Consider the following 27,246-nt stretch of genomic DNA (forward strand, 5'->3'; position numbering starts at 1 on the left):
GAACACCTGGACTCAATCCTCAGTACCAAAAACAAAACAAAAAATAACAAAGAAGCCCGAGTTTTCCCGCAGGGCCGGGCCTGGAGCCCCCGTGGGCCTGCGTCTGCAGCTCCAGGAAGTCTCAGGACCAGGAGACCGCTTCCTTCTCAGCACCAGTGGGATCTTGCTGAGTGGCCTGCAGGCAGCTGTCTCTGAATCTGGCTTCCTCCTTAAGAAATCCAGACCCACGCTCCCTTTTTTCAATGAAGAAAACTCACATGCACTGCTGGCTCATTTCTCCATTCATAGATAACGTGACTCTAAAAATCTTTTGGAAACTTTCAAAAATACCCAGAAAGAGCATAGTCTGATGAACATCCAGGGGAGTACCTCCTAGCTTCCCACAGTGACAGCCTGGGACGCCGACTGACTAGTTTCCCAAGACCCTTCCTTCTTCACGTCTAGCGTCGGGCGAGCTCAGTGCCCCGCGCAGGAAGCCCTCCACACGCTGCCGTCCAGGGGACTCTCCGGGTCCACGTGGTGTGCGAGACCAGGCGGCTGGCTGGTCTGCGCACGCAGGTCTTCAGCTGACCCGTGCTTGCTCACCGACAGGCTCGCATGTGTCGCAGCCAGCGTTGACTTTCAGCTCTGTCGCCAGGCTCTCCTGAGGCAGGGCGGGCGTGCCTGGCCCTCCAGCCTTGCCCGCCACCCATCTTCCATTATCCATCGGCCTTCCCCCCAGAATTCTGTGTATCCCCACAAAGCCCTCAGGCTGTTCTAGCTGGAGGTCATTAGCCCAGCTGTGGCCCTAGGGGGAGGTAGACTGGAGGTGGCCGGACTCTGCTCTGGCCTCACTCTGGCTGGCTTAGCAGGCGTGGCCCAGCGGGAGAGGACCTGAAGACAGAGCAGAGAGTTCCGCTGGCCGCCTGCGCTCTCCCATCAGAATCTCTGAGGCAGGAGGCTTGGCCATTTGGCTTTGGTGTGAACGTCTGCCTCCCAGGTTCCCGGCTTCCTGCCCAATCCTGAGGCTGACGGGCTCGGCCGGGTGCCTCCAGCTCCCACAGCGATCCCCAGCGCCCCCGGCCGGCTCCTGCGTCTGCTCTTGAGCAGGTCACTACGCCGCACTCTGACCCCGCGGTCTCACGGCGGACCTGGGTGAGGCTAACAGCCTGCAAGCAGGGTAGACCACCCTCCAGGGCTCTGACCAAGGCCACGAGGGCCCAGCACGCTGGGTGAGCGGACGGACCAACACTGTCGGGAGTGCACAGCAGGGCCAGCCACATCTAGCCTCTTGCCTGTTTCCAAGCCCACAAGGCAGGAGACCCCTAGAAATGGCTGTTAAGTATGCACTTCGCCCGTTGGCCTGCAAAGCCTCAGATGTTGACTCTGGCCCTCGACGAGCAAGTTTGCCTAGGGCTGTGTCCTCGTTCCCAGGCTTCAGAGCGTGGGTGCTCTGGCCTCCCGGAGCGCCGCTCTGTGCCTGCGTGCTCCCGGTGGAGGAGGCCATCTGTCTTTCAAAACACCTCAACGGTTCTTCCCAGCGTCTTGCAGCGCTGGTAAAACCTGGTCATGAAACACATTTCTGGGCCTTGGTGGCTGTTTTTCTGGAAGAAACTGTTCGGATTCTCCTTCAAAGGAGAGCCCATGGGCAGCGGTGTCCATAGGAAATCAGCAAGTGCCGTTCCTTCAGCTGGCCTGCCAGGGCGCTGAGGCAGGGAGCACTGAGCACCGCATCCCCGGCAATCCCTTTTCACTGCCCATCTTGCTTTTCCGAAGCACTTATGTATTTATTTATTTATTTTTATGGCACAAAACGGCTCCCCTTTCCCCTTCCCAGGGGGAAGGAAAAGACATCTGGTCGGAATGGAGGCCAAGGAAGGGCACGTGCACACCGCATGGTGCTGCTGCAGCCTGGGTGGGGTGCGAGGCGCCCCCAGGGTCAAGGTCAAGGTGGAACCAGCCCAGCAGCGTTCCTGCTGGTCCTGTACCTCAGCAGCGATGTACAGACTGTTGGGCAGCTTTCCCTGAGTCAGACCCCAGCACGGCCACCTCCTGGCCATGTGACCTCAAGTTAGGCAAGTTCCCTGTGCCTCTGGTGTCTCACCTTTGAAAGGTGAAGTTGAGCTGCCCAGAGGTCCTGGGGGCACGACCGTGCAGAACACACTCACGCTCTCCCGGCTCGTGCTGCCGTCCCCAGAAGCACTGCCCGTGGGCGGCAGGCCGTTAGGGCCGTGGCGAGGCCTGGACGGCACGCTCTCCGCAGCCCTTCTCTCTGGTGGCACTGTGTCCAGGCCCTCAACCAGGAACGCCCACATCCCTGACCCGCAGGTCCACACGGTGCTCGGCACATGGAGCATCTGCTCACTCAGCAAGTACCATGGACCCGGGGCGACAGGTGCAGACTTAGTCCAGAATGGCCTTGCGGACCCTAGCAAGCAGCAAGCAGGGTCTGATGGAGGCCGCGCCTGGCCGTGTAGGAGGCCAGGGAAGCTTCTCGGCCCGGGGCGTCTGTGGGACAGAAGCTCTGTGAGCAGGAAAAGCATTGAGGGGAAACCTGCCTGGGCTGGGACCAAGGCAGGGGGCGCATGAGAGTCACGTGCAGAGAGGCCAGAGGCCTGGAGAGCAGAGAGCAGGGCGGGAGGGGCAGGGCCGGTGGCGGGGCTGGATCTCAGAACGAGGGTTAACACAGGGAGTGACATGACCTGGCTTTTGGAGGGTCGCTGGCTGCTCTGCATGGAATGGTGGCCACAGAGCACAGGCAGGCGCAGGGGGCAGCTGCAGTGGTCAGCAGCCAGGAGGCAACCAAAGAGCAGGTGGGGCACGTGGAGGGACGTCGCATCTGGAGGGCCAAGCCAGAGGATCTGCTGGGAGAGCGGACAGGACGTGGAGATAAGGGAGGGAGAGCAAAACGCCACTGTGCTCACGGGGACAGGGAGGGGCAGGGGAATGTGCCTGCTTCAGCCAAGTTAGGTTGGGGACCATCAGCCAGACCTGTGAGTACTCCAATCTGAGGTTGCGGAGAGGCTCAGACTGGAGGTGTGGACATGGGCGTCAGCAGCACGTGGTGGACTACGTTAGGAGTAGGACAAGGAGAGACTGTTGCTGGGACCATCCCAGAACAGGAGCCAGAAGAGGTGAGGAGGAGGAAGCAGTGACTTGAAGGAAAACCAGAAGAAAGCGTTTCAAGGGAGTGTGCAAGTCAGGTGCCATGGCCACACCTGTGATCCCAGCGGCTGTGGAGGCTGAGGCCGGAGGATTGGGAGTTCAAAGCCAGACTCAGCAACTTAGCAAGGCCCTAAGCAACTCTGTGAGACCCTATCTCCAAATAAAATACAAAATAGGGCTGGGGATGTGGCTCAGGGGTCAAGTGTCTGTGAGTGACCCTGGTACCCACCCCACTCAACAACAACAAAAAATCAAGGGCATGTGTGACTGTGCTGTTGCCGATAAGAAGAGAACTGCAAGACGGGTCTGGTAGTATGGAAGTCTTGGTCATCTTGTAAGGGCAGTGTCCGTGGAATGGGTCAGGAGGCAGTGAGAGGGGAGAGAGCCATTAGAAACCACTCTTGCATAAAGCCATGTCTGGGCTGGGATTTTTTTTAGTGCCTGGGATTAAACCCAGGACCTCAGACGTGTATGCCAGGCACATGCTCCTCACTGAGCAGCCCCAGCCCTAGGGTGGGGGATCTTGAAGGATAAGCAGAAATCAGCCAGGTGGAGCTGGAGAGGAAATGAGGACCGGCACAGTATCTGCAGTCAGCTGAGGAGGAGACCGGAAGGAGCAGGGACGTGTGCTTTCTGTGCAGTTTCTGGAGCCCGAGAGCCACAGTGTGCTCCGGAGTGTAAACTAGCACAGTCTGGTCTAGATCCCTGGGTTTTCCAGTGGCTTGCTTTGTAGACTAGAAAGGGATCTTTTTTTAGCTGACAGCTCTGAAAACACAATCGGGGCTCATCAAGAGGCTGGATTCCTTTTTTCATCAGCTGCACAGATGCTCAAGTTTTGATGGGATCACTTCCTGATAAATCCCTCGAAAGGGAACGTGTCAGCTGAGAGCGCGCCGCGCCTGCTGCCTGGCAGCCTGGTGGGCCTGGCAGCCTGGTGGGCCTGGCCCAGCTCCCAGCCACTGGCGACATCGGCACACCCAGCAGTCGGTCAGGCGTCGAATGCCTCGCCTTGCTAACGGTCCCTGGCAGGGCAGTAGCCGCAACGAGCTCCCGGCTGAAGGGCACAGCTGAGGCCACTGTGTCTGAAGACTGGCGAGCTGAGCCGGCTGCGCAGTGCCAGTCGGCCGACGTCACGTCCCACATTGCTGTCCTGGGGAAGGGCCCACACCCAGGACTCTGCTGCGGCTTCTGGGCTGCACCGCTTCCCACCGCCACCGTCAAAAGATCGCGACGGAACCGCAGGAGCGGGGGGCTGTGCGCGCTCACAAGGAATTCAGGGCCGGGAGGCGCGGCTGCTTATCCCAGGGCGCACCGCGTTTCATGGGAGAGATGGGAGGGAAATGAAGACATCTCAGGCCGAACCCAGGGGCGCTCCCCCACGCAGCTGGAGCGCAGCCCCTTCGCAGTTTGTACTTGGAGCAGGCTGGCCTCGAACTCGCGATCCTCCTGCCTCAGCCTCCCGAGTCGCTGGGAGGACAGGCGTGCGCCACCGCGCCCGGCTACGATCACTCTGTTTTGCCTTCACGTTCGCGGCTGTAAAACGCGGGCGGTTCCACTAAGTCTTCTCTCCAGTCCGCTGTAAAGGCCCAGGGACCGCGCCGCCCCGCTGGACGCCGACTGGTGCGCCGCGTCCCTCGGCCAGCCCCGCCCCGGACTCCTCCGGCCCCTCCCGCGTGCAACCCCTCGGGCCGCCGCCCTCCTCCCGGAACCGCCCTCCGCCGCGTCCCGTTCGCTCGCACCGTCCTTAGGCCCCGCCCACTCCCGCCCCGGCCCCGCCCACCTCCCCGTCCCGGCCCTCCTCCTCCCGTTCCCTCAGGCCCCGCCCACCCGTCCCGGCCCCGCCCTTCCCCAGGCCCTCTTCCCGGTCCCGTCCCGGCCCCCGAGAGAGCCCGGTGAGCCGCGCCGCAGCCATGGTGCAGGCCTGGTACATGGACGAGTCCGCGGACGACCCGCGGCTGCCGCACCGCCCAGAGCCCGACCGCGCGGTGGGCCTGGAGCAGCTGCGCGGGCTCGGCGTGCTCTACTGGAAGGTACGGAGGGCGCTCCCGACGCCTGGCGCGCTGCGCATGCTCGCACGGAGGCGGGAGGTCGGGACCCGGGGCTGCAGAGGTGCGGGCTCCCTGGCCCGGAGCACCCGGGGCTCTGTCTAGGGCTCCGGGTGCAGCCGTGGCCCGACCGGGCTCGGGCTTGGGGACGGTAGTGCAGGATCCCCGGAGTTCCCGGGGGCTGGGGTGCCTGGTTCAGGTGGACCCCGTTCGGCTGACGTCAGCTCTGCAAAGCTAGTGCACCTGCTGCGGGCGCCCCATTCCCACTGGGGAGGGCCAGGCGAGGTCATGGCCATGGCCCGGGGCGACTGGATCGAATCTTGGACTTGTTTTGCTTCAGCTAATCCGTATTCAGTCATGTGATCGAGACAGACAGCAAGCCCAGGCCTACACCCAGCCAACCTTCCTGTGGGGGAGCCATATGGCACTGAGGGTAGGGTTAGGATGCACATGGGTTGAAGGGTGACTGGAGATAAAGTAACAGTGGCTTGTGCATGCAGTGGATCTTGGGACGTCCTCCCGGAAGGAAGGCAGGTTCAGAAAATGGTGTTAGCAGGATCTAAGGGTGGTGTTGTCCCGTCCAGGCCCAGGTGAAAGGTCCCTGGTTTCAACACAAGCGACCTTGAGGCGGCTGAAACGCAACAGGCAGTCATGAGTGTGACCCAGACCTTAGAGGTGCACCCTACATCAGAGCTGAGAAAGGCCAGGCCTCCAGAATGAGTGGTGGGTCACCCCCACCCCAGTACTGAGGGTTGAACCCCGGGAAACTCTACCACTGAGGCACATCCCCAACAGTATGTATGCTTTATTTTGAAATAGGGCTTTACCAAGTTGCTGAGGCTGACCTCAAACTGGAGATCCTGCTGCCTCAGTCTCCCAAGTCACAGGTGTTACCGGCATGCTCTCCCACGCCTGGCCAGAATTAGTGACTTTCAATGCCGGCCGAAAGCAGGCAGCTACAGGCAAGCGAAGCCAGAGGGTCCTGGCGGGTCCTGGGACTGGAGGAGCCCGGCTCTGATATACTAGTGCCAAGGCCAGTTTCTTTTCCTTAAAGGCCAAGTGCATTAATTCTTAGACTGATTTGATTTTGGGGGGCCAGGGCAGAGTACTGAACCTCCTGGAAAGTACCAACTTCAGACCAGTCAAGTGCTTTACGGTTTCTGTTATGATAGGAAAATAGGTTTTGATGTAGAGAAACATCTCATCTATCCACAGTCAAAGCAGAAGGGTCAGACCACTGCTCCAGGAGTTTGGTTGTGTGACAGTTAAAAACAAGAATGAGATATCAGGTTGCCTTCTCAGTGTGTCCGGAGAGTAAGACTCACGTTCAGAGGTGCCCCTTGGGTCACTCCTTGGGCAGCCAGGATCTCCTCCTCACAGTCCTGCTCTGCTGAACCAGCACAGGGCCATTGAAATGCCATTTCTTGCTGCGTGCTTCCGGTGCCTGGAGCCCGCTTACATGCTTTCTTAGCGACTGAAATAGATCTGTGGCATCAGAAGATGAAATTCGTTAAAGGTCTTTACTTTTATTTCTTCAGTAGTGGGGCCTGAACCCAGGGCTGCTCTGCCACTGAACCACATCCCCAGCCCTTTCTTAGTTTTATCTTGAGACAGGTTCTTGATAAATTTCTGAGACCAGTTTGAAACTTGTGATTCTCCTGCCCTAGCCTCCAGTTTCTGGAATTACAGGTGTGTTCCACCATGCACCGCAAAATGTGTTAAAGAAGGAATTGGGGGCTGGGGTTGTGGCTCAGTGATAGAGCGCTCGCCTAGCACGTGTGAGGCCCTGGGTTTGATCCTCAGCACCATATAAAAATAAAATAAAGGTATTGTGTCCACCTACAACTAAAAAAAAAAAAAAAAAAAAAAAAATTTAAAAAGAGAACTACCTAGCTTTTATTCCAGATTCGTGTGTCCAGGCCATCTGCATTCTATGAAACACAGTCAACTGTCTGTGTCTGTAGGTTTTGCATCATAGACTCAATCAACTGCGAATTGACAATATTAACAAAATTTCATCTGCAATGAACCTGTACAGACTTGTCATCACTGCAGAATACAGTATAACAACTATTTATGTAGCATTTACATTGTGTCAGGTACCATAAGTAATCCAGAGTTGATTTAAAATACATGGAAGGATAACACTCCAGTTACATATGATCTATCAAAATGTATAAATGCATTCTGCTGTCATGTGCAACAAATTGGAACAAATAAAAAAAAAAAAACTTAGAAACTACGGTGAAGGTTGGGTGTAGGATATATGCAGATCCTGCACTGTTTTACGGAAGGATCTGGGGCAGCTGAGGATTTTGGCACGTCTGTGGGTGTCCCGAGGACAAGAGGACTGCAGGTGCTAGCCCCCTGGTGTTGGCAGAGCGGTGGGCTTCATAAGGTGGGGACAAGAAACAGCCATAGGAGAATGAGCTCTTGGCTCGTGTCAAGTTACTTCAGGCTCCTGTTTTTGTGAGGGTTAAAGGAGAGGGCAGTTTCTTAGTAGCTGATACAGGTAGACTGGTGTCTCATGTTTCCAGGAGAAACAGGTTTGTCTTGGGATCTCTCTGCTTTTTGTTTGATTATACAACACTTAACGTCAGTGGCTGTGTTGGTTTGTCTGGTGTGTTGCCTGAGTGCAGAGCTGAATTCAAAGCAATGGAACCCTCTGTAGCATGTGATGGTGCACGCCTGTAATCCCAGCAATTTTGGAGGCTGAGGCAGGAGGATCATGAGTTCAAAGGCAAAAAAACACCTAAAAAACCAGCCAGTCAATGAGACAAACACAAAACCAAAAGCAGTGCCCCTTGTAATTTTGCTTGACAGCAGGAACACGTTTTCTTTTTTCCTGTTTGTTAATGGGGATTAGAGTGGTAAACCGGTGTACCCTCACACGCAGCTGCAGGTTAGGCTGTTTTAGTTTGGAACAGTGTCCAGTTAGGGCGCGGTCAGCATCCAGGAGGAGAATGTTTCTACCTACTCCTTTTAACATGACCTACTTTTTGTTTAAATTTGTTAGCTGGATGCTGACAAATATGAGAACGATCCAGAATTAGAAAAGATCCGGAGAGAGAGAAACTATTCCTGGATGGACATCATCACCATATGCAAAGATAAGCTTCCCAACTACGAGGAGAAGGTAAGGCTGGGCCGCTCCTCCTCAGAACCCAGACTTCTTCCTCTTCCCGTGACTGCCCTAGCTACGTGTCCTGGTGGGAGGGGTGGACGGCGCGCAGGCTGGTGCTTCTGTTGGTCTGGTAGACTGAGTGGGGGCTGCCTGCATGGGCTGCTCTTCGTGGGAGGCGGTAGCGGGAACCCAGCCTCCCCCGGCTCCGGCGGTCCAGATGTCCGGTGCTGGTGTGTCTCCCTCCCTCCCTCTCCGGGGCCTGCACGGTTCAGCGCTCTCGCTGACCTCGCAGAGAACCCTGGTCTCATCGATTTTCTCCCTGTTTCAGTTTTTTACTTTATCGATTCTTCCCTGATCTTTGCCTCCTCCTGTGTACTTTGGGTTTAGTTTGCTCTTCTTTTTCTAATTTCCGGAGGTGGAAGCTGAGGTCGCTGGTTTGAGTGTTTTCTTCTTTTCAGTGTGGGTGTTTAGTGCTGTCAACTTACCCTCGTGATGACTCTAGTGGTATCAGATAGACTTTGGTATGTTGTGAGTTAATTTTTACTCAGTTAAAATTTCCTGTCCGATTTTGTCTTTGACTCATGAGGATTTTTTTGTTCTCGCTCTTTTTCTGTACGAGGGATTGAACTCAGGGTTGCTCTACCACTGAGCTACATCCCAAGCCCTTTTTATTTTGAGAGAGTCTTGCCAAGTTACTGAGTCTTGCCTTGAATTTGCGATCCTTCTCTCTCAGCCTCCTGAGCAACTGTGACTACACGCATGTGTCACCGTGCCTGGCTGTTTTATTTTTTAAAGATGTATATTAGCTTCCAATTATCTGGTGCTTTTCCTAAAGATATTCTTTTGTTTCTAATTTGATTCCATGTAGGCAGAGGTTTATGTGACTTGGTGTTCTGTAAGTTGTTAAGGTCTGCTTTGGTGCGGAATGTGGTCTCTGCGTTGGAGGGGCTGCCTTGAGGTCTGTCAGTCAGGCAGCTGACGGTGCCGTCAGACCTGAGCGTCCTAGCTGGTGGCCTGCCTGTGGGTCTGCCGTCCTGATGGTGGGCTGCTGAAATGCCCGGTGGTGGTGGACTCCTGCCTCGCCTCCGGGTCCTTCAGCGTCAGTCCCTGGTGTGACGCTGCGTAGGAGGCGTGCGTTCTGGAGGTGGTCACGGCTCTGCAGGAAGGCCTCTCTGCTGAAGAGGAGAGCATGCTGCCCGGCCTTCTCTGGATGAGCGTTAACAGGAGCTCCTCCTCCACCCCCTTACGTTCAACCTGTGTGTGTTCTTGTGTACAGCAGGTAATTTTGTTTTTTTTGTTTGTGGTACTGGGGATTCAACCCACGGGGCGCTTTACCACTGAGCTGCATGCCCAACACTTTCTATTTTGAGACGGGGTCTTATGAAGTTGCCCAGGGTCTTGCTGGGTTGCCGAGGCTGGCTTCCCACTTGTGATCCTCCTGCCTCAGCCAAGTTGCTAGGATTACAGGCGTGCACCACTGTGCCCAGCTTCAACGGATAATTGTGTTTGTTAGCTCATTCTGACAGTTTGTCTTCTAATTGGTGTATTTGAATAACTCACATTAAAATTGATCATTAATATAGTTGAAATACCTGCCATGTCTGTGACTGTTTTCTAATTTCTCTAGTTGTGCTTTTTAAATATTCCAACTTTTCCCTGCCTTCTCTGGTTCTGACCGAGTGATCTTCATGATTCTGTTTCTCTTAGCTTATCATTGCAGACAGCGTTTCAGGGCTCGCCTCGGGTTTGTGAGCCATGTTCTCCCCGGACTCTGTCCCAGTTCCTCCCTCCTGTCACCCTCATGGTTCAGATTATCTACTAGATCACTGAAGAGCATCAAAGGTACTTTGTCTTTATTTCCTCTCCTTTATGTAGATCTGAGTTTCAGGTCTATGTGACTTTCCTTTAGTTTCAAGAACATCTTTAACATTTCTTGCCAAGCAGGTCTACTGGTGATAAGTTCCCTCAGTTTTTGTTTGCCTGAGAAAGTTCTCCTTCACTTTGTTTTGGTGCTGGGATTGAACCCAGCACCTGAAGCATGCTAGGAAAGTGTTCTTCTAGCCAGGTGTGGTGGCACGCACCTGTGACCCCGGCCACTCGGGAGGCCGAGGCAGGAGGATTGCAAGCTCAAGGCCAGCCTGGGCAGCTTAGCGTGACCCTCTGAAAATAAAAAGTAGAAAAGGCGGGGATGTGCTCAGTGGTAGAGCGCCCCTGTGTCCAGTCCCCAGTACAGGAAAGAAAGAACGTGCTCTCCCTCTGAGCTGCGTCCGCGGCCCCTGCCCTTCCCTTTCCAGGGACGGTTTGCACGGCGTGTGGTGTTGGCGGCCTTCCTTGCCGCCTGCGTGGTTTCTGGGGAGAAGCCTGGTGTGCTTCTGCTGCCTTCCTCCCTGGCTTGGGTGCATTTCCTCTGGTTCGTCCAGCTTTGCTCTGTGCCCCCAGTTTCCCGCTGTTGTGACGGCATGGGCCTCAGGGTGGGCGTTGGGCTCGCTGGTTTGCTGCTGTCCATTTCCTGATCTCTGCGGCTTGGTGTCTGCCATTCACTTGGGGACATGCTTGGTCCTCATTATTTCAAATTCTGTCTGCTTCTTTTTCCTCGCACATTTACCAGATGGTGTGCCCTTCCTGCCGTCCTGGTTTGTGGCCGTCCTGGCTTCTTCCTGCCCCACCATCGTTCTCTTTGCACTGCAGGGTGGAGCGACAGCTGACGGGCCTCCAGCCGCACTGCTTGTCCTGAGCGGGCCCGGGCGGCTCGTGGCCCGCTGCAGGTGTCTGTTGCTGCTGCAGACCTTGGCTCTCTGGGTCCCTTTAGATCTGAGCTTGCCATCTGTCTGCCCAGTTGCCTGTGCCGGCCGTCCACATTTCACACGAGCCCCGAGCACATTAGGCATGTAGTTCCAAGTCCCTAAGTGCGTGTCACTCCCAGTCAGCTTCCGATGCCTGCTTGTCTCTGCAGGGCGGACTTCTCGCCCACAGCCTTGGCGTTTGGTTTGACCAGCTGTGCTGATGCTGTCACAGAGAATGGGAACACAGGTCAGCAGTGCCGGGGGTGTGAGGGGAGCCGCCGTGCAGTGCCGGGGGTGTGAGGGGAGCCGGCCGTGCAGTGCCGGGGGCGTGAGGGGAGCTGCCGTGCAGTGCCGGGTGGTGTCAGCTGGTCTTGGTTTTCCTCCCTCTCTCTAGAGCTCAGCCTGGCGGGTTCTCCTGGGACCAGTTCTCTGGTGGCTGAGGAAGAGACGGGCTTCAGTTTTTTGGGCTTTGTCCTTGCCGTAGGCATAGGAGTGAGCCCCGGAAAGCAGAAGCCTGGTCCTTGACTAGCCAGGCTCCTTCTGAACCCCGGACCTGGTTGAGTGGCCAGAGACCCGCAGATGGCGCTGGCCTTGCTCCCCGCTCCTGTCCCTGTCTCCTAAAGCCACACTGTCAGTTTTATTCTTGCTTACACAGCGAATCGTCTTTAAAGCAGTTGATAGGAACGAGCCTCCACGGTGCCCGTGGTGGCCCTGGCCGTGCCTCTCGCTCCCAGTCTGTGATCCGTGCTTCCGCCTCTTCCCGCCCCTCCTGCCTGAGGACTTGCTGTGACATCTTGGCATGCCGTCTGTTGGTGAGAGTCCCATCAGCTTTTCTTTGTGGCACCGTGGGTTGAGCCACGGGTGCTGTACCGCTGAGCTACGTTCCAGCCTTTTAAATTCTGTGTTGAGACAGGGCCTGGCTAAGGTGCCCAGGCAGGACTCGCGCTTGCCAGCCTCCTGCCTCAGCCTCTCCGGTTGCTGGGATCAGAGGCGTGGCCCAGAGCACCTGGCCCTTCTTTCAGCTTTTGTGTGTCTAACTTCAGTTTTTTGTTAAATTTTAACAACAACTTTACGTTCACTGCAAGGTTGAGAGCACCTGCAGAGGTTTCCCGACTCCTGCCCCACTGCAGCCTGCTCCAGTGTCAACGCGCCCCACCAGAGTGGCACGTTGGTGACAGCGATGGGCCTGCACGGACAGGTCATGGTCACTCGCTGTCCACACTGACCTCGGCTTTCTTGCTTGTGGTGAACATGGTGGGCGAGACAGTTGAATAAGGGCAGGTCCGTGGCCAGCTTCACGCAGATGGCAGCACAGTCCCCCGAGTCCTCCGCTCTCTGCCTGGGCACCCGACCGGCCTCTGGCAGCTCTGGTCCTTTGCTGTCTCCGCCGTTCACTTTTCCAGGTCACAGCAGTTCACCTGCTGGGATCGTGGGTAACGGCCTTCATCCTGGTCCTCACTGGGGACGGCCCTCGGCCTGCTCCTCGCTGGGGACGGCCTCGGCCTGGTCCTCGCTGGGGACGGCCCTCGGCCTGGTCCTCGCTGGGGACGGCCCTCGGCCTGGTCCTCGCTGGGGACGGCCTCGGCCTGGTCCTCGCTGGGGACGGCCCTCGGCCTGGTCCTCCCTGGGGACGGCCTTGGCCTGGTCCTCGCTGGGGACGGCCCTCGGCCTGGTCCTCGCTGGGGACGGCCTCGTCCTGGTCCTCGCTGGGGACGGCCCTCGGCCTGGTCCTCCCTGGGGATGGCCTCGGCCTGGTCCTCGCTGGGGACGGCCCTCGGCCTGGTCCTCGCTGGGGACGGCCCTCGGCCTGGTCCTCGCTGGGGACGGCCTCGGCCTACTCCTCACGTAGCGACGTGCACTCCATTTCCACGTGCTGAGTGGTAGTCCACTGTCTGAATGGACCATGGTTCACGCGTTCGTTTGTCTTCTGAAGGACGTCGTGGTTCTTCCGCTTTGGCAGTTATGGAGAAAGGTGTAAAATCTGCGCTCAGCGATGGACAGCTTACAGATCGCACCTTTCCTGTCTCACCTAAGATCATGTCAAAGCCAAGGTTATCTAGATACTCCCTGCTGAGAATTTTATAGCTTTGCATTTTACGCCTGGGCCTGTGATCCCTTTGGAGTTAATTTTTGTGAAAGTTGTAAGGTCTGTTTAGGTTTTTTTCCCATGTGGATATCCAGTTGTTCAGCACCGTCTGCTGAAAAGGCTCGTTTCCCTAGTGTGTCGCCATTCCTCGTTTGCCAAAGGTCAGCTCGCTGGATTTATGTCCCTCTGTTCCTGGGCTCTCTGTTGTGCTCCTCCATCCTCCGTCCATTCTTCTGTGAACACTAAAGTGCGTTGCTCATCATAACTTTCTATAGCAGGTCTTGAAGTTGACTCCAACTTTGTTCCATTCCTTCGTTATTCTCTTAGTTATTATTGGTCTTTTGCCTCTTTGTTAAACTTTAGGAGCAATGTGCTATTATCTACAAAATAGCTGGCTGGAGTTTTGATTGGCATTGCACTGAACCTGTAGATGCTGCTGGGAAGCTCTTCCTTCTTGATGTTGGGTCTTTCTGTCCGTGAGCATGGGCTGTGTCTCCACTGACTTAGTTCCTCCTCGATCTCTTTCATTGGAGTTCGAGGGTCTCCTCATGTGTATCTGTACTGATTTGCATCTGTGCTTCGCGATGCTGTTTTTGAGGTGATGCTAATGTAGATGCTGGTCTTGATTCCAGATCCTCCTCTTCATGGCTGGCGTGCAGCACAGAGGCCGGCCTTCATGTGTTGACCTTGCTGTGCTGGCTGCACCCTTGCTGCCATTGCTTATGATTCCAGGAGGTTTTTTCCTGTCACTCTTGTGGATTTTTGCCGAGATGGTCACGTCTGCTGTGAACAGTCGTTCCTTCCTGTCAGCATGTTTCCTTTCCCTGTCCTGTTGTCTTGCATTGGCTAGGACGTCGAGTCTGTGCTGACCTGGGCTGTGCCCCCAAGGGGAACACGATGGCAGGCTGGCAGAGGGGACTGCAGCTGGGCGTTTCCCATCCCGACTGTCCTGCCCAGGCTGCTGTAACAAAGTGCCATACAGTGGTGAGCGCTGGACAGGTGCTCAGACGGTCAGGTCGGGGCACCGGCCCTCCCGCACTCCCTCCAGGATGCCCACTGGCAAGCTGGGGAGCCACGCTCTCCTCCCTAGCCCATGGGCCCTGATGGCCTCGTGTGGGCTCTGCCAGCTGGTCCTGCGGGCAGCCTTCCTCGGCGTCTGCCTGGTTTCCCTGCTCCGCTCCCTGCTGGAAGCAGGAGGGGATTTTCCCCAGGGTAGCAGTGGGGACCTAATGAGCCCTTGTCACTTGGCAGTTGGGGCCACCGTGCTGGTCCCTGAAGGCTCCTGCCTGGTGGTGCTGTGGAGTCGCGTCCCGCTCTCCGCCCGGTCAGTCTGGGGTGGCTGCTCCTGCTCGCGGCTCTGGCTGCTGTGCAGAGCGGTGGCCGTGGAGTTTGACCAGCACTTCCGAGCGGGCGCGGGTGGGTGGCAGCCGCCCTGCTCCTGGGACACACGGCGGGTGAGCAGCGGCACCCATCCTGCCAGGATGGAAAGCCCAGAACAGGGACACTAGGCGCATCCTGTGGTCCAGCCGCTCTGGGGATTGCAGTGCGCAGGTGCGGCAGAGGCCACTCCAGACCCAGGCGCCTCATGGTGTTGGTCCCGCGAGAGCCCCGCCCGGTCACAGCAGTGTCTTGCTGGTCCTGCAGCTTCAGCTTCTGTGGGTCTCAGTGTCCGCATCACGATGCTCAGGGAGATGGCCACCTCCTCTGTGAGCGTTCCTGGTCAGCGTGGTCCCTGGTGCTGCGGGAGGACGGGTGTGGAGCTGCACGTCTCATGGTAGTCTTGCTGTGTGGCACTGGGCCCATGACCCACCCTCTCTGGGCCTCCAGTCCCTCATCTGTAAGACGGGGATGACAAGGAGTACCTGGCTGGTGGGTCATGGGACTCAGCGAGTTGTGTGTGAAGACTGGGGTTGTGCCTGGCACGTGGAGTGCACGTGGTCACTGGCAGGTGTCGCTGGGTCCATTCAGTCTGCCCCGCCCCCTTGGGGTCCTGGGCAGTCAGGGGGCCGCACCCGCTCACGTTGGCCCGCTGACTCGCACAGCTCTCCCTCCGCCTAGATCCAGCTGTTCTACCAGGAGCACCTGCACCTGGACGAGGAGATCCGCTACGTCCTGGAGGGCAGTGGGTACTTCGACGTCAGGGACAGGGAGGACCAGTGGATCCGCATCTTCATGGAGAAGGGAGACATGATCACTCTCCCCGCCGGCATCTATCACCGCTTCACGCTGGACGAGAAGGTAGGCTCTGCAGCCTTGGTTGGCATCCGGCCTGCGCTGGGTGTCAGAGCTGGCCAGGTGCTGCCCAGCATGTTCCTGCCAGCCTGCTGCTGAGACTGACGCTGGGACCCTGGGTGGCACCGCTCACGACCTGGGAGTGGTCTGGCCTGGCCCTGTGTGGAGCAGTGCACAACCCTGGTGTGCTGCCTGGACAGCGTTGCCCACTGCTGGGAGGCGGATGGCCCGCGGGGCTGCCCCTTCACTGAGAGGTTTTCAGCTGCAGTTCTCACTGATTCTAGGGCCATGGCCGGGAGGCACCTATGGGTGGGTACTCTGTCACTTTTGGATTTTAACGGTGGAAACACAGCCATTAGGTTTGCCAGTAAGTATAGAAGTAAGCAGCTCCTGCCTCCTCAGGATGTGATTGGCTTGAACCTGAGAGTCAGTATGATTTTTGAATAGATAGCGATGCCTCTGGCTTAGGGTCCCGAAGCACGCAAGGAGACGTGTGGAAGGCTCTGCCTGACGCCTGCTCCCGGCCCATTCCCTCCCTGCGGGTGGCCGTGGTACATTTTGGAAAGTCTCTTAAGAGACTCTGTCTGGCTCCAGGGGATGTGGGCTGGGCTCTTCCTCCCCAGGCGCAGAGGTCGCAGGCTGCGCACAGGGCCGCGTCTGCTCTTTTCCACTGGAGGTGAGGGATGGGGAGCATCTTATCCTGGATGTTTGTGCGGCTCACAGCGGCACAGCCTCCGTGGTCCGGCCAGCCCCGGGCGCGGCAGTTCTTCATTCCACCGAGTGAACGGCCGGCCTCCCCCAGGATGGGTGTATACTGTTTCCACTTTTGTGACTGTTGTAACTAGTGTGGAAACAGTGGCGCTGTGCGTCTGTGGCTGCACTGAGGTGAGCTTGCCTGCTGGGCACGGGGGCCTCTGACCGCCGAACCCGCGTTTGCCAGGGTGGTTTCCAGTTTGGATGGTGGTGCCAGCGATCCTCTGCCCTGCCGGCAGCACGGGGCCCGTGCTGGCTCTTGGGAAGGCTGTACCCATGGGGCAGAGACAAGGGACGGTGCTAGTGTCCACGATGGTGCTAGTGTCCACCCCTGATCTGTTTCTGAGCGTGTGGACGCTGAGCTTCAGCTGCAGATGCTTCCACCTGCCACCAGGGCCCCTCCGTGTCAGGCAGCCACCGAGGCAGAGGGTCCAGTGTGGCAGAGGGCGTCTTGTTAACGCGGGAACGAGTGGCGAGTCGTCAAGGGTGATGTGTGTGTCTGTCTGGTTTCTAGAACTACGTGAAGGCCATGCGGCTGTTCGTGGGAGAGCCCGTGTGGACCGCCTACAACCGGCCAGCCGACCACTTCCCCGCCCGGGAGCAGTATGTGAGGTTCCTGGCTCAGACGGCCTAGGCTGGGAGCAGCCTGCCTGCAGGACCTGGCGCGCCTGTGCTGGGGTCACCCGGCCTCTGCCTGTGTGGTGGACTCGGGCTGGCTTTCCTTAGCAGACCGTCTGGTTAGCGCATTTGTGATGGAAGGAGCTGGGAACCTGATGCTCAGGAGGACGTGAGCGGAGCGTCGGGCCCCGGCTCCCTCTGCTCGACGGCTGGTGTGCAGGGGTGGGCTGGCCATGCCCTCGTCCACCACGAACGCAGGCGTCAGCTCCTGGAGGGTCGCTGCCCGTGGTCAGCTGACGCTGGCCGGCCTGGACCCCGTGCACAGGAGCAGTCCTAGAGACAGGCCACTGAGGGAGGCGTGGCACTGCCTGCCCGGGGCACCCGGGCTGGGGAGACTCAGGCTGGGTGTGCTCTGGGCTGCCTGTGTCTCCTGTTCAGAATAAAGTGCCTTAACTCTGCTGGAGCTTGGAGTTCCTCACTGGTGTGCACGTGTTTTGCCGGTTCATGGCCGTCCATTCAAATTCTTGGTAAGATTGTAGGTGTATCTGGCTGATTTATTTATGTCCGTGTTAGTGTCTTTTCAATGCAGGGTTTCTGGGTTCCTTCACAGTCAAGTTGGAAGAGAAGTAGTCTGTTATCTTCACTCAGTAATTCTGGGGTCAGGGCCTAGCTTGGTGCGGGAGCGCCTGCCGGGACTGCGAGGCCTTGGGTTTGGCCCTGGCTCCCGCTCACACGCCTGTTCTGAGAGCCGAGCTGCTGTTCCTGGTTAGTCCTGATCACAGAGACACGCGGTCCCGGGTGAGGCGCAGCCCGTCCCGACCCATGTTTGGACTGGATGCAGGCGGCTCACACCATCACCCTCGGCTGCCTGCATGGGGTGGGGGGCGCGCTTGCCCCGGGCAGAGGCGACGAGCTGTAGCCCAGTTTCCGTGGCTGGAACCAGGGCTGGTCTGCGGGTGGATTTCTAAATGGCCACCAGACGTGGGACATGTTTCCCTCCTGTCCTCTGCGGCTGCTCGGGCTTCGTGAGGCAGGAGGACAGAGGAAGGTGGCAGACGTCTGCCGGCCTCAGGGGGCCAGGGCTCCGCTGGCCTTGCTCCCGTCGTGCTGTCCTTTACTGCCTTGTCGAGGCCCAGTGCACATGGTACACGTCCTCAGTGTGAGTGGCTTGACGTGTGACCCACCCTGGGTCAGGGCGTCTGGGCAGTCAGCAGCCAGGAGTCTGCTCACCTCTGCCACCCCTCCCAGCCATGCCAGCCATGCCAGGGAATATCCAAGGACCTGTGAAGGTGGCACCTGGGTAGGGTCCTTCTGGCCTTTGGGCTCCTGCTTCCACCTGTCCCTAAATGGGCCTCTTCGCTGCAGCCCTGTCTGCACCTCGATGCCATGGTGCTTGTCTCCCTCAAGAGGGGCCTTGCTGCGGCCCAGGCTGGCCTAGAACTCCCGGGCTCACCTGAGCCTCCTGCCTCCACCACCAAGTCCAACTGGAAGTTTAGAGAACTCAGGGGTCGAGACACTCCCCCAAGCAGGGGGCGTCACTGCACAGCAGAACCGCGTGTGTGCCTGGGGGTCTCGTTCTGAGGCTATCCCTGCAAGGTAGCCCGTCTCTAGTCCCTCTCCTAGGTACCGGGTCAGGTGGTGCCCGGGCCCAGCCTGGGGTCCTGAGTGTAGCTGTGAGGCTGTCCATCTGAGGGACCCGTTGCCAGCCGACAGGCCCACCTGGGCAGTGACTCAGTGTGCCAGTTTGAAGGTGTGCAGCGTGTGCAGTGGGCCTTGGTCAGGTGCGCCCTTGCATGTGGGCACAGTCTTGCAGGGGAGTCTATTGGCATTTTAAAGCAATGCAGCAGCCTGGTGTGCAGGGCCGTCCAGGGGCAGTGCAGCTGGCCGTGTGCCCTGAAGGCTTGTTTCTGAGAAGACCTGGCTGCGGGGCAGTTGCCACCTGGTCTCCGTGAAGCCCCGCCCACAGCGCTGCTCCTGTGCACAGGCCGCCTTCCCTTGGGAGCAGGGACAGAGGCCCAGGGCTGGTCTCTGCCCTCCGCCTCCTCCGCAGCTGGTCTGCCCTTCCTGAGTGAGCAGGGTCGTCTCATCTCTGTTCTCACTCTTTGCTGCCTGCTTCTTCGTCCTCATTGGTCAGAAGAGAAGTTGGAGGCTGAATACCAAGTGCTCTGCTGTCGCAAGAAGCTGCTACTGTGGACACATGGGTGACTCAGCCAGACGCCTCAGTGATTGTCACTGTGTGGGAGCTCATTAAAAATGGCAGGGAACCAGGCTGGTGGCACACACCTGTTGCACCTTAGGAGACTGAGGCAGGAGGATGGAAAGTTGAGGCTAGCCTCAGCAGCTGAGTGAGACCCAGCGGTAGAGCTCTTGCCTGGTGTGCCCGAGGCCCTGGGGTCCATCCCCAGCTTCCCAACAAAGGCAGAGACAAAATAAACGGGCAGGAGAGCACTGACCTGCCAGCTGATAATGCTGAACTCTTGGCTCTGAGAAGGCCGCGTGGACCTCTCGCGCTGCAGAGGGGAGGCGGGTCCTCGGAGCCGGGATGAGCGTGGGGACGGGAGAGCTGGAGATGAGGTGCAGCACATCCGCAGCCCACAGCCCCTGAATCCAGTACTTGCACCAATATTCTTAAGATAGAAGCGTGGATCTGGGCAGAGGGCGGTGGTCACTTTGTCGGCGCACATCTGGCTTGCGATCAGCCACGTGGCTTCTGGTGGAAACGCCTTTGGGGCTTCCACACGGGCCCTCTGAGCCGCCGGTGCTGCTCCTCCCTCCCCACACGCACGCGTCATGGCCCAGCAGAGCCAGTCCCCTCCAGCCCAGCTGGGCATTGCTTTGGCCACGTTGAGGAAATAGCCTTTCTTAAACCTAAAAGGACAGTGTTCCAGCCCCTCAGAGGCAGTCAGTCATCCAGAAGAGAGTGTGGATTGGAGCTTTTCTAAGAAGATGAATTCTAACAGTAGGAATGCAAACCCTGGCTGGCCAGCGCCAGGCCTGAGCCCCGTAGGCTGCTGGCTTGTAGGAAGCCACACCTGTCCCGGTGGAAGGTGCCCTCTGTGCTCTGGCAGCTGTCCACCTTCCCTGCGCTGCTTTCTGTGAGCTCTGGCCAGCACCTGAGGCCGAGGACCAGGGATAGGTCTGCAGGGCACGTGGCTTCTTGGCTTGCCCGGCCTGCTTCCCAGGAGGCAGATGATCAGTTAGCCCGGAACCCCCCATGTCTCCAGGGAGGTGACCTACTTCTGTGGATGGGCTGTTTTTTCCTAATTGCAGAGCAAAGTCTGCAGCATCAGATATTTCATTTTCTGTGCTTTGGGTTCTTATTAAATCCAGGGCCTCCGGTGTGCTGAGCATGCACTCTGCACTGAGCTACACCCCAGCCGACGTTTCATTCCCCAAATATGGCTTTGACAACTAAGATGAAGCTCTTGCTTAACCGGGCTGGCTTGGTGGTTTGCAGGGTGCAGAGCCTCTGTCGGGCAGACTGGAGCTCTGAAAGCGTTGGCGTGTGCCTGTGAGTGACGCAGCCTGAAGGCAGAACCGGCACCTGCGACGGACAGCGGCAGTGGGGAGGCTTACCCGTGGGGACGTGGAGAACTTTGCCAGTGTAAGGATTTCTGCAATTTCCCAGAGCCTTGCATGTGGTGGAATCCAGTATGAATTGGGTGGTGGGTAGCGGGTCACTGAGGGTTGGGTGGGTGGGTGGGTGACGGGTACATGGGTAGGTGGGTGGGTAGGTGTGTAGGTGGGTGAGTGGATGGAGTCTGATGAATCTGTTTCTTGCCATAAATATTCAGAATATTAAATTCAGATATCTTAAAAAGTCTTTTTTGGGAAATCTTTTCTTTTGGAAGTGTATCGTGTTTCAGAAACTTCAAATAATTTTCTGATTTAGACAAGGTGCTGCTGTTCTTTGCCCTGCGGGGGATGGAACCCGGGTGCCCCAACACTGAGCTCACGCCCAGTCCTTTCAGTTTTGATTTTAAGAGTTTTGCTAAGTTACCCAGGCTGGCCTGGAACTTGGGACCCTCCTGCCTCCGCCTCCTGAGCAGGTCTGACTGCAGGCATGACTACCCGCCTGGCCAGTCCTTTATCAAAGGACAGCAAGGGTCACAGCGTCAGGACTTTAACTGGCCTGATCTCCCTTCCAGTGCAGCAGGGCAGATGCTGCCCTTCCTCCTTTAATCTGTAAATGGGGACCTGGTTCCGAGCTATTTGGGACGAGAATCCCAGAGTTCAGTCACTATAGCCACAAAGTCCCTCTGGCCCCCTGGCTGACGGAGGAATCAAGCACCACCTGAATGAGGAGGGGAAAGTGGGACTGTGAGGAAGTGAGGGCCCAGGAGTGTGTGTGCTGCAGCCATGGCTGAGGGTGAGCCAAGCTGACCCCAGCTTGTGCAGCCGTGGCCATGAGGGTGACCTGCACTAACCCTGGCTTATGGTGTGGCGCTGGTGTGGGGAGCTTGGATTCATCGTCCCTCGGTGACATGGTGACCTGCACTCACTGCAGACTCCCATGGGATGGGGCAGGACTCGGGACCACGAGGCCCCTTGGGATGGCAGAGGCTGGTCCTCAGAGTCCAGCCTCTGTGGGGGCTGGTGGGTGAGCCCTGGCCTTGTGGCACCGCAGGGAGCTGGCAGAGGCCTGGCCTGGCACCACAAGCACAGGGTGTCCTGTGGGCCTGAAGCGAGTGGAGGAAGGCGAGGCCCACTGCCCACCAGGAGGTGGCTGCAACCCTGGGCCTGGCCTTCCAGGCGTCGGTGTCGGAGACCAAGTGTGGCCAGTGTCCTGACGCGCTCGAGCGCCCCTGCCTGTGGCACCGACCTGTCCTGGCCCGAGTCACCGCCACATGCCCAGCCCAGGCCAGCAGGCTCTGCCACGTCTCCTCAGGCACCTGTGCCCCCGCCTTGCCCCGAGCTGCCCCGCGGTGGCTTTCGTGCACTGCTTTCCCGCCCTCACCAGCGCGTTCGCGTGCTCTCGCGAGTAGGATCTTAGAACTGTCTTCCATGTCGTGAACGTTCTTTGACGGCGTGCCTTCGGGGCTGCTCGGCGTCTGGGGTGCGTGGCAGGCAGCGCACAGCCTTCGGGGCTGCTCGGCGTCTGGGGTGCGTGGCAGGCAGCGCACAGCCGCCCCAGCTCCCAGCCTTACTCTCAGGTTTCCTGGCCGCGGGCCCCATCCTGCTCCAGACAGCCACGTGCGGTTTTCTCGGCAAGCTGCTTTGAGAGCGAGCGCTGGTGGGAGGCCAAGTGACTGACGTGTGTACCCCTGCTACCTGGGTGCCACCCGGCTGAGCCCCGGTTCCTGGAGCAGCTGCCTGTGCTGGAAGGACTGCCGGCGGGGCTGGTGGGGCCCCAGTCCTTAGGACTGTGGCTTACAAGGGGGGCCACCAGTGGCCTGCGCATATGGCAAACTCCATGCGGAGGCACAGTAGGAAGGCGGCCCTCCCTGAGTGCAGGACAGGCTCGGGAGAGCCCGACCGCCAGTCCTCTGCCTCAGACTGGCAGCCTGTAGAACGTAAGGGCCTACCTTCCTGTTGCTGGGTTAGTTTCTGCAGCTCACGCTGGCCAAGACACTGCGTCCACTCAGTTCCCTGGCTCTGTCTCTTCTCCAATGTCCTGTGCTCTCACCCTGTGTACCACCTAGAGCTCCATGACACAGGGACACTGCCTGTTCACCTAGGACAGTGTTGACCAGAGTGCTTGGCTTCTGTGCTGCATGAGGAAGTCAGCTGCCATGACTGCAGCATGAGAGACCTGCAGTCCTTCCAGCACAGGCAGGTGCCCAGGGACAGGGGCCCAGCCAGCGGTGCCCAGGTGGCAGGGGTGCAGTGAGAGCTGCAGTCATTGCAGCACAGGCAGGTGCCCAGGGACGGGGGCCCAGCCAGCGGTGCCCAGGTGGCAGGGGTGCAGTGAGAGCTGCAGTCATTGCAGCACAGGCGGGTGCCCAGGGACGGGGGCCCAGCCAGCGGTGCCCAGGTGGCAGGGGTGCAGTGAGAGCTGCAGTCATTGCAGCACAGGCAGGTGCCCAGGGACGGGGGCCCAGCCAGCGGTGCCCAGGTGGCAGGGGTGCAGTGAGAGCTGCAGTCATTGCAGCACAGGCGGGTGCCCAGGGACGGGGGCCCAGCCAGCGGTGCCCAGGTGGCAGGGGTGCAGTGAGAGCTGCAGTCATTGCAGCACAGGCGGGTGCCCAGGGACGGGGGCCCAGCCAGCGGTGCCCAGGTGGCAGGGGTGCAGGGAGAGCTGCAGTCATTGCAGCATAGGCAGGTGCCCAGGGACGGGGGCCTAGCCAGTGGTGTCCAGGTGGCAGGGGGGCAGTGAGAGCTGCAGTCATTGCAGCATAGGCAGGTGCCCAGGGACAGGGGCCCAGCCAGCGGTGCCCAGGTGGCAGGGGTGCAGTGAGAGCTGCAGTCCTTCCAGCACAGGCAGGTACCCAGGGACGGGGGCCTAGCCAGTGGTGTCCAGGTGGCAGTGAGAGCTGCAGTCATTGCAGCACAGGCAGGTGCCCAGGGACAGGGGCCCAGCCAGCGGTGCCCAGGTGGCAGGGGTACAGTGAGAGCTGCAGTCCTTCCAGCACAGGCAGGTGCCCAGGGACGGGGGCCCAGCCAGCGGTGCCCAGGTGGCAGGGGTGCAGTGAGAGCTGCAGTCATTGCAGCACAGGCAGGTGCCCAGGGACGGGGGCCCAGCCAGCGGTGCCCAGGTGGCAGGGGTGCAGTGAGAGCTGCAGTCATTGCAGCACAGGCAGGTGCCCAGGGACGGGGGCCCAGCCAGCGGTGCCCAGGTGGCAGGGGTGCAGTGAGAGCTGCAGTCATTGCAGCACAGGCGGGTGCCCAGGGACGGGGGCCCAGCCAGCGGTGCCCAGGTGGCAGGGGTGCAGTGAGAGCTGCAGTCATTGCAGCACAGGCGGGTGCCCAGGGACGGGGGCCCAGCCAGCGGTGCCCAGGTGGCAGGGGTGCAGTGAGAGCTGCAGTCATTGCAGCATAGGCAGGTGCCCAGGGACGGGGGCCTAGCCAGTGGTGTCCAGGTGGCAGGGGGGCAGTGAGAGCTGCAGTCATTGCAGCATAGGCAGGTGCCCAGGGACAGGGGCCCAGCCAGCGGTGCCCAGGTGGCAGGGGTGCAGTGAGAGCTGCAGTCCTTCCAGCACAGGCAGGTACCCAGGGACGGGGGCCTAGCCAGTGGTGTCCAGGTGGCAGTGAGAGCTGCAGTCATTGCAGCACAGGCAGGTGCCCAGGGACAGGGGCCCAGCCAGCGGTGCCCAGGTGGCAGGGGTACAGTGAGAGCTGCAGTCCTTCCAGCACAGGCAGGTGCCCAGGGACGGGGGCCCAGCCAGCGGTGCCCAGGTGGCAGGGGTGCAGTGAGAGCTGCAGTCATTGCAGCACAGGCAGGTGCCCAGGGACGGGGGCCCAGCCAGCGGTGCCCAGGTGGCAGGGGTGCAGTGAGAGCTGCAGTCATTGCAGCACAGGCGGGTGCCCAGGGACGGGGGCCCAGCCAGCGGTGCCCAGGTGGCAGGGGTGCAGTGAGAGCTGCAGTCATTGCAGCACAGGCGGGTGCCCAGGGACGGGGGCCCAGCCAGCGGTGCCCAGGTGGCAGGGGTGCAGTGAGAGCTGCAGTCATTGCAGCACAGGCGGGTGCCCAGGGACGGGGGCCCAGCCAGCGGTGCCCAGGTGGCAGGGGTGCAGTGAGAGCTGCAGTCATTGCAGCACAGGCGGGTGCCCAGGGACGGGGGCCCAGCCAGCGGTGCCCAGGTGGCAGGGGTGCAGTGAGAGCTGCAGTCATTGCAGCACAGGCGGGTGCCCAGGGACGGGGGCCCAGCCAGCGGTGCCCAGGTGGCAGGGGTGCAGTGAGAGCTGCAGTCATTGCAGCACAGGCGGGTGCCCAGGGACGGGGGCCCAGCCAGCGGTGCCCAGGTGGCAGGGGTGCAGTGAGAGCTGCAGTCATTGCAGCACAGGCGGGTGCCCAGGGACGGGGGCCCAGCCAGCGGTGCCCAGGTGGCAGGGGTGCAGTGAGAGCTGCAGTCATTGCAGCACAGGCGGGTGCCCAGGGACGGGGGCCCAGCCAGCGGTGCCCAGGTGGCAGGGGTGCAGTGAGAGCTGCAGTCATTGCAGCACAGGCAGGTGCCCAGGGACGGGGGCCCAGCCAGCGGTGTCCAGGTGGCAGGGGGGCAGTGAGAGCTGCAGTCATTGCAGCACAGGCAGGGGCCCAGGATCCTAATCCAGGTGCCCAGGATCAGGGGAGGTGGCAGAATCCTAATGTGGTTGGTGGCTAGAACAGAGGGGGTGGGGGGAGGTGGCAGGATCCTGACATGGCTGGTGGCTGGAATAGAGGGGAGACGAGGGGTACGGGGAGGGCAGACTTTGCAGGCCTTGGAGACAGCTGGGCGGTGGGAGCTCCAATGTCCCTCAGATGGGAACCTGGGGAGGTGTGGGAGCAGAGGGGCCATGGGCTGAGCGGAGGCAGGGGTGGGGCTGAGGGGCAGCTTAGTGCGGCAGGACTTCCTGCTGGTCCCAACTCCACACTCTGGTGCCAGCAACTGCAGGAGTGTGCTTTCACTCCAAAGATTCTTGGGGGTGCTCCTGCGTGCCAGGCGCTGTTCCAGGACAGCGAGCAGGCTGGCCAGGTGCTCATGTCTGCAGCTTGAGGTGGTCTCCACGTTCTCAAGGCGCTGGGACAGCAGAGCCAGGGAAAGAAGACTGCGTGGCAATGACGGCGTGGACCCTGGGCCCTAGCTTCCAGCGCCGTCCTCGCCCAGCCCACCTAAGTGACTGGGAGAGGGCTGTGCACACCAAAGTTTGCCCATGGAACCCACATCCCTGGCCTGATCTGGGTGGTGGAGGACCCAGTCCAGGGGCAGGAGCATGGCTGTGCCTCCCGGGCTTGGCCCGGCTCTGACAGACGCTGGCTCCAGGCGAGAGCATCAGTGGCCCATTGAGCCTGCAAGTTGAAGCCCAGCTGCTGGTGCTTCCCAGTGGGAGATGAGACAGGAGGATTGCAAGTTCAAGACCCTGCCTCAAAATAAAAAGGGCTGCACGTGCTCAGTGGTGGAGCAGCTCTGGGTTCCATCCCTACAATGCAAAGAATAGAAAGGAAAAGAGGCAGCATGTGCTCAAATAGCATTTTTACATTAGCTGCCAGGGTCCAAGAAGCTTGTCAACGGACAGTGTTGATAAGAAAACGGAGCACGTAGCCCTTTAAAGGTAGCCTGTCATTGCTGGTTGCCTGTACTGCAGAGCAGTAGTAGCTGGGTTTCCTAGGACAGTTGGAATTCCCCCCAGGTGTGCACTGAGCGTGGATGTGGACGTGTGTGTGCTGAGCAGTCTGTGGCTGGAGAGGAGCCCAGCACTGAGTCTGTTTCCTGCTCCTTTCCCCGAAGGATCTGTGCTGGGTGCAACGCACGCCCTGAAGGGAGCAGCAGGGTGGGGAGGTTTGAAGAGTCTGTGGGGTTCAGGGCTGACTGGGGATGAGGTGCCCGGCAGCACCTGTAACACAGAGGGATGGCAAGGCCCGAGGCTGACCTGAGTAGCACAGACCATGGCCGCCATCTCAGGACCATCTTTTTACGTTGTGGCGGGGAGGTCCGCGTGGCTGTTACTGGTACCAATGAGTACCGCGGAAACTGAACTCACAGGCTTGGGTGCTGCCTGCGGAGGTCAGTGTTCCTGTTGCTGGGACACCTGTGGCCCCTGGCGTGTTTGTTCTGACCACGTGGTGCCCAGATGAGCAGGAGGGCTACCCTTTGCCCAGGCCTGGGGCCGGGAACCCCACGGCTTGGCTCGTTCTGTCCCCCTCCAGCCAGGGCTCAGATCCTGGGCGGAAAAGCACCTGTGGACGACCCTCTTCTGCCCCTGGTGACAGCAAAGGACTTAGCACAGCCTCTGTACTGCTGAGGCCACATCCGAGGTGGCCCTGGAGCAAGGCCCAGGCATTTCCCGGACACTGCTGTGCACGCAGGGCTGCACATCTAGCCCTGAGCCCGTGCGTGCATTGCGACCTTTAGTCTGTGGGCAAGGTGTGGGGACGGCAGGGGTGGCGGGCAGCCCAGGGAGCCCGGAGCTCCAAGAGGAATGCTGGCACGCAGCTGAGCGCGTGGCAGAGCGCCGCTGGGGGAGGCTGCAGCCGGGCGAGCGTGAAGGTGAGGCTGGTGTGGACTCCAGGATGCCACGGAGCCTGAGACCAGACAGATGACCGGCAGGGCGTGGCTTTGGAGGAACACAGAGATGGCCGCACAGGCCGTCCCGAGGCCTGTGGCCTTCAGGCAGCGTGGAGAGGCCTGCCTGTGCCTGAGCTACTCCACCTGGGAAAGGCTGGTGCCAAGGTACAGACAGTGCCTTACCTGTATGGCAGGAACCTGGAAGTCGTGGAGCGCTGCAGCCCAGACCCCAGTTCCAGGCAAGGGGGCTGAGATGTTACTTTCTGACCGGTTCCCAGGGGCCACTGCTGCTGCGGCCTGGGGACTCCGAGCTGAGGGC

At 59.4% G+C, this 27,246-nt stretch overlaps 1 protein-coding gene across 1 annotated transcript; it reads left to right on the forward strand.

The window, feature by feature from the left end:
• The first annotated feature begins 4,994 nt into the window (after nucleotides 1–4,994).
• Nucleotides 4,995–16,841, forward strand: ADI1 (acireductone dioxygenase 1). The gene is made up of 4 exons (XM_079110628.1): nucleotides 4,995–5,174; nucleotides 8,206–8,325; nucleotides 15,241–15,420; nucleotides 16,682–16,841. The coding sequence occupies exons 1-4, from the start codon at nucleotides 5,055–5,057 to the stop codon at nucleotides 16,799–16,801; spliced, it is 540 nt and encodes a 179-aa protein (XP_078966754.1). The 5' UTR covers nucleotides 4,995–5,054; the 3' UTR covers nucleotides 16,802–16,841.
• The last annotated feature ends 10,405 nt before the right edge of the window (nucleotides 16,842–27,246 follow it).

The sequence above is a fragment of the Sciurus vulgaris genome, assembly GCF_902686455.1.
Source record: "Sciurus vulgaris genome assembly, chromosome: 14".
NCBI lineage: Eukaryota > Metazoa > Chordata > Mammalia > Rodentia > Sciuridae > Sciurus > Sciurus vulgaris.

Coding starts and splice junctions, on each gene's coding strand:
- ADI1 (XM_079110628.1), top strand. CDS start 5,055: ATGGTGCAGGCCTGGTACATGGACGAGTCCGCGGACGACCCGCGGCTG. Junction 5,175..8,205: donor TCGGCGTGCTCTACTGGAAG/GTACGGAGGGCG, acceptor TAAATTTGTTAG/CTGGATGCTGACAAATATGA. Junction 15,421..16,681: donor GCTTCACGCTGGACGAGAAG/GTAGGCTCTGCA, acceptor TCTGGTTTCTAG/AACTACGTGAAGGCCATGCG.